Source organism: Staurois parvus, unplaced genomic scaffold (assembly GCF_062004578.1).
Source record: "Staurois parvus isolate SC_StPar_1 unplaced genomic scaffold, SC_StPar_1.0 ptg000195l, whole genome shotgun sequence".
NCBI classification, from domain to species: domain Eukaryota; kingdom Metazoa; phylum Chordata; class Amphibia; order Anura; family Ranidae; genus Staurois; species Staurois parvus.
Window position 1 is genome coordinate 739,974 of NW_028317991.1, and position 13,328 is coordinate 753,301.

The following is a 13,328-nucleotide window of genomic DNA, read 5'->3' on the forward strand; positions in this document are numbered from 1 at the left end:
CCTCTTCCACTTCTTCTTCTTCTTCCTCCTCTTCTACTTCTTCCTTCTCTTCTTACTCCTCTTCTTCTTCCTCTTCCACTTCTTCTTCCTCTTCCTCCTCCTATTCTTCCTCCTCTTCTTCTTCCTCTTCCTCCTCTTCCTATTCTTCTTCCTCCTCTTCTTCTTCCTCCTCTTCCTCTTCCTCCTCTTCTTCTGCTTCCTTCTCTTCTTACTCTTCTTCTTCCTCTTCCACTTCTTCTGCTTCTACTTCCTCTTCTTCTTCCTGCTCTTCTTTTCCTCTTCCTCTTCTTCCTAAACCTAACCCTAACCTTAACTCTAACCCCTTACCCTAACAAAAAACAAAATAATAAAAAATGAATAATAATAACAAAAACTAAAAGCTGATAGAAAAACTAAAAAAAACACAGAAAAACATAGCAACAAATGATTCAACAGATGATATATTTGTCTATTGGCTAAAAAAAACCCACCAAAGCTCAAAAACAGCTAAAAAACGCTGTATGAAAATGCGCAAAAACTGCTGAAAACCGCTACGCTGAGATGTGAATGGAGCCTAAGAGCTGCTGTAATAGTTCTATAGGCGAACAATAACAATAAAGTAGAACTAAAAGAATTTTTTTTTTCATTTTTGATAGAGGGTTATAACACCCTTACAGGGTTTTTTCCATCCTAGGACCACTGGGATATTTCTCTTCACTTCCTGTCCCAAAGTAAAAACAGGAATTGAGAAGAATTCCCTCAAAAGTCAGGGAATCCCAGGTTGTCACCAGAAATGGTGTCCCCATTGGAAGATTTCCCCTCTATTCTTGTTCTGGGTGACTACCCAAAATTTTGGATTTCCTTTTGATGATAACAGTAAGCAGGACAAATAGAGAGGGTGAACCTCCCACACGGGGGGCACAGACAGCAATACAAACTGACAGGTCAATATTGTAGGAAAAGAGAAAGTCTGGCACCGATGCAACTTGAAATAAAACCATGCGATCTTTATTCATCAAGACATCAAGAATCCGTTATACAGCAATCTGATGCGTTTCAGCCCAGAGGTTAAATAACAATATAAAAAAATCTCAACAATATAAAATAATTCTAAAATAACGAGAGCAACATAAAGTGAAAAAGACTCTACTGCCCCCTTCACTGGGACATTTATTGACAAGTCGCGGGTAACGGCCATATAAAAATATTCGCCTGTAGCGGCTGTGGTAGGTCCTATAACTCAACGCGTTTCTAGGATTCAAACTATTCTGCTTCCTCAGGAGCTCATGGCTCAGATTGCTCAGAAACCATCAAGATCTGAGTGTCACAAACCAAAGGGATTATTTAATCCATTTTTAATATTCAAAGCAAACTCCCCCATCCATCCATATGTAGTGCTACCCCTTTAGGAGCTAGGCATCACACATCTTCACAAAAGCTTGCAACCAGAGTCAGAAATCAGTCCTTGAGCTTTGGTTTTGTTGTTTTATTTTGGGGATTTGAACTGGGATAGGGTTAGGGGGTGTACAGGATTCCAAGGAAAGTGATAAATTGAGGACAAGTTCCTGGAACTATTTACAAGCCTTCTCTGCAGCACAGTCTCTGTTGCTAGCCAGCGTCTCCCAATGTACCACCCCAGATCCTAGATGAACTTCTCATCTTCACCCAGCAATCTGGAGGTATCCCTGAACAGGACACCGGGTTCCTGTCACTTTAGGAGATAGACAGTCATTGGTAGGTGGCAGGGGCGGACTGACAACTCATGGGGCCCCCGGGCAATAGGGGATCATGGGGCCCCTGTGTCCTTGCCCAAACTCAAAAAAGCCTATGAAAAAAAGGTACCAGGGGCATCTCATGGGGCCCCCTACTGACCCCAGGCCCTCGGCAGTGCCCAAGTTTCCAAATGGTCAGTCTGCCCCTGGTAGGTGGTTAATCTGGTTTCCCACCAGAGTGCTCCTTCCCCTATCTGCCCCGGGGGTGTAGGGGTACTCCCTCAGATCCTCTCCTGTATCACTTGTGGGTTGGTGGCTGCTACCAGGCCTATCAGCTGGACCGGTCCTTCCCTGCCATACAGGTGGTCCTCGCTCTGCGGGCCAGTGAGCTGTGAGCTTTCCTCCTTTCCAGCTCCAGGCCTGTAGGTAGGTCCCATCGCAGCCTCCTCACATCTTCCTCACTATCTTCCACCCAAACTTCCTGCAGCTCAGTGGGCTCCAACACTTTTAAGGGTGTCCCAGCCCCTTGCCAAGTCTTCTGTTTGGACTGGCCAGGATCCCTCAAGAGTGCAAGCCAACCACGCCTCAGATCCACCCACTTCCTCTAGGACCTTCCTCCAAAGCCCCAGAGCAGGGGGAAATTCCAGAGGGGCTGGCCTGCAGAGCCTCTCAACTCCTGACCACAATTTGAACTTCTGGCTATTACACCCAGGCTAATACTCAGCCTTCCTCACTAACAATCAGGACTCTAGCTCCCCCTAGCTAAACTGTGAGGGTGCTACCCATATCTCCATGCTATAGTTTGCTGAGAAATCACTTTGAAAATTACACCCTAGCATTTCTGGCCATGGCCATCTTGAGTAAGGGAAAATGATTTATGTAGCATTTACTTCCTGGCATCCATCTGCCCTTAGTTCAGGCATGCAGGCAGAAGGGTGTGCTTAGCTGACAAAACCCCTCCTCCCTTCCTGAAGACTCCTGGGGTGCATGATAAAATTTACACAAACTAGAAGCCAGGAAGTACCTGAAGAAAGGTAAGAAAAAAAATTAAAACAAGTAAATCTGATATAATTTCCTAGCTATTTACTAATACTAGCAGCATGAGGATTAAAAATTGTCCATATTGATTGAGTGAAGTTCCACTTTAAAAGCAGCATTTAGAAGAATTAAAAAACCACAGCAAGGGTGCATTCAGAGAGGAGCTTTTGAGCATGATTTACTCACATATACAGTGCTGATTGTTCCTATGCTGATCACATGCACTCTCCCAAGATATAAAAAGAACCTCTATAGCAATACACACTAAACTGAGCATGTGCATGTGGCTACGGGTTCAGTCTGTCTTATCAAGTGGATATCTGAACAAGAGGAGGGGCAGAGAATACAGGATTTACGCTGAGTGTTCTATGTTCTGCATAACCCCTTACCCTCTGTCTGGACAGTGCTGATTGGCCCTGTGCTGATCATATACACTGACCCAAGAAAAAAAAAAACTCTCTAGCAATACACACCAAACTAAGCATGTACAGCTTGCCCCCAGTGCTCTGTTCTATCAGGAGATGGATTGGAGACAGTAGAAGAAAGGGAGGATCAGAGAAGACAGGATCAAACAGCCTTTTTACACAATGTGGAGGATTAACCCCTTAGGTTCCACAGTGAGTATAACAAGCAGGCTTTACTGCATATACAGACTGATTTTACTGTTGTGGGTTTAGTAACACTTTAATATACACTTATTGAGATTTTTTATTCAACCAAAAATATGTAGCAAAATACATCTTGGCTTAAATTTATGAAGAAATTTGATTTTTAAATGTTTTAATTGGATATGTTGTATAGCAGAAAACAAATATTGTTTTTTTTTTAATTTTATGTCTTTTTTTTGTTCATATAATAAAAAAATCCAGTGGTGATCAAAAACCACCAAAAGCTTTATTTGTGTGTAAAAAAATTATATACATTTAATTTGGGTACAGTGTTGCATGACCACACAATTCTCAGTTAAAGAAGTGCAGTGCCGAATAGCCAAAAATGGCTTGGTTACGAAGGGGGTAAAATCTTCCACAAGTCAAGTGGTTTATTATCAGTATAAAGTTGTGTGTATGAGAGGGCCATGATACGGTCATAAACACAGCGACCTGCCATGGCCCCTCCTCCAAAGCATAATCGGTCAGATGGCCTCTGTCAACACCCCTTTGATACCAGAGAAATGTGGAATGCCAATGCATTTTGACATCTCTCATGTACCATCAAACAACTGAAGACCTGTCCAGTTATGAGAACCAATCTAACACCTTGCTCATTGCCTGAAATCTGCTGAAACAGGTCTTGCAAGTATTCTTCATTTTTCTGTTGCTTGTTGTCTCTTTTTAATATCTTTTTTTTTTCTGTAAATACTTTATTTGCACCATTTTTACCTTTCCATGATTAAACTATATTTTAAAAAGTGTTAAAACCCTCTCTAGATTCTGAACTCCACTCCTAATCTATCCACCTTTAGACGATCGCTGAAAACCCTTCTCTTCAAGGAAGCCTATCCTGCTTCTAACTAGTAAACCGCCATTTATTTCTTCCATCAGCTCATCCCCCACAGCTATTACCTTTGTATCACTCAACCCTTCCTCCTAGATTGTAAGCTTTAAAGAGCAGGGCCCTCTGATTCCTCTTGTACCAAATTGTATTGTAAGTGTAATGTCTGCCTTCATTCTGCGCAAACTGTTGGCGCTATATAAATCCTGTATAAAAAAAGCGAATAATAAATGCGCGAACGCAAAGTCAAAAAATCCCTGTCTCTTGAAGAGCGCTGCTGTAGTATAACCCTCTGAACGTACCTGTCTGTGGTGACAGTGTGTGTACAGACGTCTATTTTTCATAACTGGTATTGCTCAGGGGCGGACTGACAACTCATGGGGCCCCCGGGCAATAGGGGATCATGGAGCCCCTGTGGCCTCACCCACACCCAAAAAAGCCTATGAAAAAGCCAATGAAAGGTACCAGGGGCATCTCATGGGGCCCCCTACTGACCCTGGGCCCTCGGGCAGTGACCGAGTTTTTGAATGGTCAGTCCGCCCCTGATATTGCTAATATTGTGAAAGTTTTTTATTTTTCGGTAAAAGTCAGTGGTGGAAGTTTAAAGAGTTAATTGCTTAGTTGACTCAAGCCAGTGACAATCGCTTTCAGTCTGTTGGCACCTAGATTGTTGTCCCGCAAGCTGGAAAATCTTTGTGCAGTGCGAGGCTGAGAGTGGCATTGTTGGGTAAGTCACATGATGGTGAATAGGGCAGTGGTCTGACCCCCACGTTTGTCACACTTACTATCATTATGGTGCTCTTTATTCTATTATAACAGATGGATGGTGTCAGAGGTCTGAGTGATCCCACGAGCACCCCTTAATAATGCAAGGTCTATATGGGGAATCCTGCTAGTAGCTGTTGGGCAGCATTTAGTCGTTCGATGCGGGCCTTTAAGGTCTTTCTCATTTTGCTCATCTCCTGCTTCTCCTGTAGGAGCACATCTAAATTCGCTTTATCCTGGATCAGCTCCATCATCTGAGATTCGAGGTGTCGAGCAAACTCGAACAAAACGTGGTACTGAATAATAAGAGGGATTTGATTGGCCAGACGAGCCGTTGCGGTCTAAGAGAAAGAAAATGAGAGAGGTGTTAGAGCACTTAGGGATTTGTGACACTTCTATATTCATTGTTTCACCTTTTTATTTAGTCCTACTTTTTGCTGTTTTTCACCTTTATCCAGTCCCATTTGGACTATGTTTATTTATAATATACTTTACTTTTATGGTCTTTTTCACCTTTTGAATATCACATTGGATCCCTGAGTGGATCAGTTCACGTTACACACTTTATTTTAGTCCTTTTTTGGACCTGGTTGATTACAGCACTTATTGCTATCGCTTGGGATCCCTAGTGGATCAGTACACACTTGTTTCTAGTCCCATTTGGACTTGGTTAAATTCATTGGTTAATAATATATTTCACTATTAAGATCCCACCGAGGATAAAGTTCACATTTATTTTCACATTTATTGTTTACTGTTTATAGCTTACAGTTTTATTTTTATTATCAAGTCAGCGCTGCACCATTGCATTTATGATTTACACTTGTCACATGGTCTATGATTAGGCGTTAGCAGCTCCCAAAGGTTAGGAGGTACTTTACTTAGGAGTGCAGGAGGATCACACCCAGGGGCGGACTGACCATTTGGAAACTTCGGCACTGCCCGAGGGCCCGGGGTCAGTAGGAGGCCCCATGAGATGCCCCTGGTACCTTTTTTCATACGCCTTTTTGAGTTTGGGCAATGACACAGGGGCCCCATGATCCCCTATTGCCCGAGGGCCCCATGAGTTGTCAGTCCGCCCCTGATCACACTATTTTTCCTTTATATTATATGGTTTTTGGTAGATCTTTAGGAGATTGTACAGAGATTGGACAATCAGAAAATAATGTGCAAGACCAGCTTTCCCCGAGAGTCATCCTTAGACAAAACTAATTAAAGCAAAACAGGAGGTAAATGTAAGACTTGTAACCATCAGTGCAAAATCTGATCCTTGCATAAGTTCAATTGTAAACCAAAAAGAACAACCTCCTGCCCCCAAGAGAAATGTTTTAGTAATAGTGGTCCACCAACCCATATGGAAGAAAAATATATTTGAAATACATTTTAAAAATATTCTTCCCAAATATACTGACATATATTTGAAATGCCATAAAATTATAAATGTTCATAGAACGCTCAGCTCGAAGATATGCAATCACAATCTCTTCATAGTAAACCAGCAGCCATCAAGGACGGTGCTCCAAAATGGTTGAACCATGAAAAAAGGTGAAGGTACCCACATGGAAGAAAAATATATTTGAAATATATTTTAAAGATATTCTTCCCAAATATATTGACATATATTTGAAATAGTAAAATTTTGGCCATATTCTATATATATATATATATATATATATATATATATATATATATATATATATATATATATAAAATATACTGTATGTTGAAAGGCATTTTTTATATATTACATAATATATTTTTAAATATACTCTTCAAATTTTTTTTAACATGTAAAAAAGTAATTTTAACATACTGTATATTTTTACATATATTTGTAAATACATTCCAAAAATGTAGATTTGTAATTTTAAAGACATAAAGTATATTTGAAATGTAAATTTAAAAATATTTTTCATATATTTTGTAATAAAAATGCATTTCATCATGCAGTGTGTGTGTGTGTGTGTATATATATATGTATGTGTGTGTTTGTGTATGTATGTATATATCTCTATATATATATATACAGTGGGGCAAAAAAGTATTTAGTCAGCCACCAATTGTGCAAGTTCTCCCACTTAAAAAGATGAGAGAGGCCTGTAATTGGCATCATAGGTAGACCTCAACTATGAGAGACAAAATGAGAAAAAACATCCAGACAATCACATTGGCTGATTTGGAAAGAATTTATTTGCAAATTATGGTGTAAAATAAGTATTTGGTCAATATCAAAAGTTCATCTCAATACTTTGTTATATATCCTTTGTTGGCAATGACAGAGGTCAGACGTTTCCTGTAAGTCTTCACAAGGTTGGCACACACTGTTGCTGGTATGTTGGCCCATTCCTCCATGCAGATCTCCTCTAGAGCAGTGATGTTTTGGGGCTGTCGCTGGGCAACACGGACTTTCAACTCCCTCCAAAGGTTTTCTATGGGGTTGAGATCTGGAGACTGGCTAGCCACTCCTTCGTTGCCCGGGCGGTATGTTTGGGATCATTGTCATGTTGGAAGACCCAGCCACGTTTCATCTTCAATGCCCTTGCTGATGGAAGGAGGTTTGCACTCAAAATCTCACGATACATGGCCCCATTAATTCTGTCCTGTACATGGATCAGTCGTCCTGGTCCCTTTGCGGAGAAACAGCCCCAAAGCATGATGTTGCCACCCTCATTCTTCACAGTAGGTATGGTGTTCTTTGGATGCAACTCAGCATTCTCTCTCCTCCAAACACGAGGAGTTGTGTTTCTACCAAACAGTTCTATTTTGGTTTCATCTGACATATGACATTCTCCCAATCCTCTTCTGGATCATCCAAATGCTCTCTAGCAAACGACAGACGGGTCCGGACATGTACTGGCTTAAGCAGGGGGACACGTCTGGCACTGCAGGATCTGAGTCCTGGCGGCGTAGTGTGTTACTGATGGTAGCCTTTGTTACGTTGGTCCCAGCTCTCTGCAGGTCATTCACTAGTTCCCCCTGTGTGGTCCTGGGATTTTTGCTCACCGTTCTTGTGATCATTTTGACCCTACGGGGTGAGATCTTGCGTGGAGCCCCAGATCGAGGGAGATTATCAGTGGTCTTGTATGTCTTCCATTTTCTAATTATTGCTCGCACAGTTGATTTGTTCACACCAAGTTGCTTGCCTATTTCAGATTCAGTCTTCCCAGCCTGGTGCAGGTCTACAATTTTGTTTCTGGTGTCCTTCGACAGCTCTTTGGTCTTCACCATAGTGGAGTTTGACTGTTTGAGGTTGTGGACAAGTGTCTTTTATACTGATAACAAGTTCAAACAGGTGCCATTGATACAGGTAATGAGTGCAGGACAGAGGAGCCTCTTAAAGAAGAAGGTACAGGTCTGTGAGAGCCAGAAATCTTGCTTGTTTGTAGGTGACCAAATACTTATTTTCCACCATAATGTGCAAATAAATTCTTTCCAAATCAGCCAATGTGATTGTCTGGATTTTGTTTCTCATTTTGTCTCTCATAGTTGAGGTCTACCTATGATGCCAATTACAGGCCTCTCCCATCTTTTTAAGTGGGAGAACTTGCAAAATTGGTGGCTGACTAAATACTTTTTTGCATAGATAGATAGATAGATAGATGGATAGATGGATAGATGGATAGATGGATAGATGGATAGATGGATAGATGGATAGATGGATAGATAGATAGATAGATAGATAGATAGATAGATAGATAGATAGATAGATAGATAGATAGATAGATATGTGTGTGTATATATGTCAATATATTTGGGAAGAATATTTTTAAACTATATTTCAAATATATTTTTCTTCCATATGGGAATCATCAGCTAATCCAATATTTGCAAGACTTTGCAGCCCCCTGACGATTGGGGAAGCTAAAAAAACCAACTGAAAAGACAAGAACAGAGGGTGCACCAGCCTTGTGCATTAACAAAACAATAATTATTCCTCCTGCGCTGCCAATGACCTGAACAAAACTGGGTGGCTGTTACCGCCTTCCTATATTACCAATAGTGTCAAAAAAAGTGAATGAAAAAATTGATGCTGCGCTACCCAATGACTGAGGAAAAAAACAAACCCCTATATTAATTAATGAATCAAAAAAATTATATATAATAAAACAATTATAGGTGACAGAGAAACGGTGAAAATGAATAAATAAGACATACATAAACTCGTGAATCATAATAAATAAATATTGAGTGAGCAAAGAATGATAAATCAATCACATGACAAATACTGTTCATAAAACGGATCGTGACCCAATGTGTAAACAATATAAATGATATAAGATGGATCACATAACATGTGTAAATCACGTGAAAACAATGTGAAATAAATTTAATGCTACTGTGCACCTTAAGGGTCAAATTGGCGAAAAATGTTCAATATTAGATCCCCAAAAGATTTGCAAACAGGTGACTTTTTTTAAATAGTAAAAGGTGTGTTTCGTGCCAGCGGTGTTATGTCTGTGTGGAGATCAGAGGTCAGAATTTGAAACAGAGTAAGTTTATGTCACACATTAATGGGTTGGAATTTCTAATCAAGGATTTTATTACGTGTAGATCGGAAGGAGTGGTCTATGCCCTTCAATTTTCTTGTGGCTTACAATATATTGGATGAACTAAAAGGCCTCTATGGAAAAGACTTAGGAAGCATGTTCAAAATATCAAGAAAGGGTATCCTAAACATAGTGTATCTAGACAATTTGCACCCATCATGGTAAAGATCCCTCGTCATTAGTTTTTTGGGGGAATGAAAAATTCCAGCTGCACTGGAGAGGGAGCAACAAGATTTGGTCCCTGAGTCAGGCCGAATCGCGGTGGATATACACCATGCAAACCTTGCCCGTTAGGACACAATATTGAGTTTAATATTAATTGTTTCATTAGTAATTATTAAATTGCGTGTTATATACATACTTTTTTTTTTAAAGTTTTATATTTCTTGTAGCTATGATCATTTTTTAATTCATTAAGGTTTGTCCCCTTTGTTTTTCCTCCTGTTGGGTTCATTGGGTAGGTATTTTTATATATATATATATATATATATATATATATATATATATATATTTTACCATTATATATATATATATATTACCATTATATATTTTGTGTATGGCAATTTGTCCCTTGGAGGCACTTATGGTTGTATTTATTTATTTATATATATAATAAATTTGCCTGTGGTCCGTACTATTTTTATTAAATTTGTATTACTTTATATTATTTTATTTATATATTCATGGCTGGGGTTTCCTCATCTATTGTCATCTATAATTTTTTTTTGCCTTGGGCTCTTCATTTTTTTCTTTTTCCCTATTATATATGTATTTTTTCCGTCTTATTAGGTTTAGAGCCGTTTATGTAATTTTATTGTGTTCTGGTTTTATGTTCTGTTCAGTGACTCTGTTTCCAATGGAGGGATATTTGCTGATGTTATGAATGATGTCCTTGGTCCAGACTTCAATAAAATGGACGGAAGCGTGGTGACATCATTTCCGGCGCGGATGGCAGCCGCCATCTTGGTACACCTTGGTGTACTACACTTAGGTGTTTTTTATGCTCTTGGGTCTGTGGACCCTGTGTTTTTATGTGAGTAGGCACTTTGCTGCTCTTTCTTATCCAATAAATATTTTTGCCGTCTACATTATGGGAGTTCTCTGATTTAATCTTCTATGTGGGGGCCACCTAAGAGGAGATTTACTGGCGATTTCTGTGAGGGGACATCACAGATACTGGTACGCTCATGAGTGTGCACTGTTTCTACCAAGAGGATTGCCCCGATTACTGCCGAGGGGATATACAGGAATAGGATCGTTCTGAGTGTTATGTTGAAGTTTTTTGACCCCTGTAGGTCGCAGCCTGGAGGTGAGCGTGCACGCTAGCCGGTGGTGGATTGCTCGTTGCAGTGTTCACGTCTTGAAGATACACAGATGTTTTAGGACTGTGCACAGTAGCATATTTATTTCACATTGTTCTCACGTGATTTATGTACATGTTATGTGATCCATTATCTTATATCATTTATATTATTTATACATTGGGTCACGATCAGTTTTATGTATGTCATGTGATTGATTTATCATTCTTTGCTCACTCAATATTTTATTGCTTTAATGTATGTCTTATATTCATTTGCACCGTTTCTCAGTCACCTATAATTGTTTTATTATATATCGTTTTTTTGGTTCATTATTTAATATAGGGGTTTGTTTTTTCCCCAGTCATTGGGTAGCACAGCATCAATTTTTTTCATTCACAGCCTTGTGCATTACCTTTTGTGATACCATTTAGTGAACTAATAAAAAAAGATGTATACTCACAAACAGCATAAAATCTTAAAACCCATCAACATCCACGGTGTCCTGTATGATCAAGTCCACTGCATCAGTCCCAACCACAAGAAGGCACTCAAAATGGCTTCCCAGGCTCTGAGGAAGAGTGGATCTGACCTCGAAACGTGTTAGCCATTTTGAGTGTTGCACACAGTGTCACGCAGTGGACTTGATCATGCAGGACACTGTGGATATTGATGGACTTTAAGATTTTATGCTGTTTGTGAGTATACATCTTTATTAGTACTTCAATTAATTGTATCACAAAGGTAATGCGCAAGGTTGATGCGCCCTCTGTTCATGTGTTATAAGTGCAATTCTTGAAAGTTCAAAATGACCTTTACCATGCACTAAAGACTCACCTTGAAATATGCCTGGATGTGGAAGGACATTTCATCAATTGATAGCTCCAAATGGTTGGGTTGTGCTATGGGTTGCACCTTAGCTGGTTGGAGAGAAGAAAACTGTCTGGTCTGTGGTACATCTTGCACCTGAGCTGGTTGGCCAAAAGAAAACAGGCTGGTCTGTGCTGCAGGTTGCACCTGAGCTAATTGGTCAAAAGAAAACAGGCTGGTCTGTGCTACAGGTTGCACTTGAGCTGGCTGGCCAAAAGAAAACTGGCTGGTCTGTGCTACAGGTTCCACCTGAGCTAATTGGCCAAAAGAAAACTTGCTGGTCTGTGCTACAGGTTCCACCTGAGCTAATTGGCCAAAAGAAAACTTGCTGGTTTGTGCTACAGGTTGCACCGGAGCTATTTGGGCAAAAGAAAACTGTCTGGTCTGTGCTACAGGTTGCACCGGAGCTGATTGGGCAAAAGAAAACTGTCTGGTCTGTGCTACAGGTTGCACCGGAGCTAATTGGGCAAAAGAAAACTTGCTGGTCTGTGCTACAGGTTGCACTTGAGCTATTTGGGCAAAAGAAAACTTGCTGGTCTGTGCTGCAGGTTGCACCGGAGCTGACTGGGCAAAAGAAAACTGTCTGGTCTGTGCTACAGGTTGCACCGGAGCTAATTGGGCAAAAGAAAACTTGCTGGTCTGTGCTACAGGTTGCACCTGAGCTAATTGGCCAAAAGAAAACTTGCTGGTCTGTGCTACAGGTTCCACCTGAGCTAATTGGCCAAAAGAAAACTTGCTGGTCTGTGCTACAGGTTGCACCGGAGCTATTTGGGCAAAAGAAAACTGGCTGGTCTGTGCTACAGGTTGCACCGGAGCTAATTGGCCAAAAGAAAACTGGCTGGTCTGTGCTACAGGTTGCACCGAAGCTAATTGGCCAAAAGAAAACTTGCTGGTCTGTGCTACAGGTTGCACCTGAGCTAATTGGCCAAAAGAAAACTTGCTGGTCTGTGCTACAGGTTGCACCGGAGCTATTTGGCCAAAAGAAAACTTGCTGGTCTGTGCTACAGGTTGCACCGGAGCTAATTGGGCAAAAGAAAACTGTCTGGTCTGTGCTACAGGTTGCACCGGAGCTAATTGGGCAAAAGAAAACTTGCTGGTCTGTGCTACAGGTTGCACCGGAGCTAATTGGGCAAAAGAAAACTTGCTGGTCTGTGCTACAGGTTGCACCGGAGCTATTTGGGCAAAAGAAAACTTGCTGGTCTGTGCTACAGGTTGCACCGGAGCTATTTGGGCAAAAGAAAACTGGGTGGTCTGTGCTACAGGTTGCACCTGGTTGGAAACTTTGGCCTGATTTACTACTAAACTCGACTTTGTAACTTCCTCTCGGGCCTCCTTCAGGGATTCACCATAAAGGATATCCTGACAACAAATGATTTTCTCTAATTTGAACTGAGTCCGGATTCCTTTTTCGGCCTCCTTCTGCTGCACGGTACAGATATCCTCAATTTTACCCTAGCATGCAAATATAATAGATTAACCCACAAAAAAAAACATATTCTAGAAACAGTACAGTCAAAACGGAAAGTGTAATATGTAAATACATACAGTGGGGATCAAAAGTTTGGGCACCCCAGCTAAAAATTTGTATTAATGTGCATAAAGAAGCCAAGGAAAGATGGAAAAAT

At 40.5% G+C, this 13,328-nt stretch overlaps 1 protein-coding gene across 1 annotated transcript in view; it reads right to left on the reverse strand.

Annotated features, from left to right (window-relative positions):
* Window positions 1-965: 965 nt before the first annotated feature.
* Window positions 966-13,328, reverse strand: part of LOC149461647 (interferon-induced GTP-binding protein Mx2-like) — an 82,205-nt gene continuing 69,842 nt past the window's right edge. The window contains exons 15-16 of the mRNA XM_089677879.1: window positions 11,671-13,155; window positions 966-5,326 (exon numbers count right to left, since the gene is read on the reverse strand). Coding sequence (XP_089534005.1) covers window positions 5,096-5,326; window positions 11,671-13,155 — 1,716 coding nt within the window. The 3' untranslated portion in view covers window positions 966-5,095. The remainder of the gene's footprint in view (window positions 5,327-11,670; window positions 13,156-13,328) is intronic.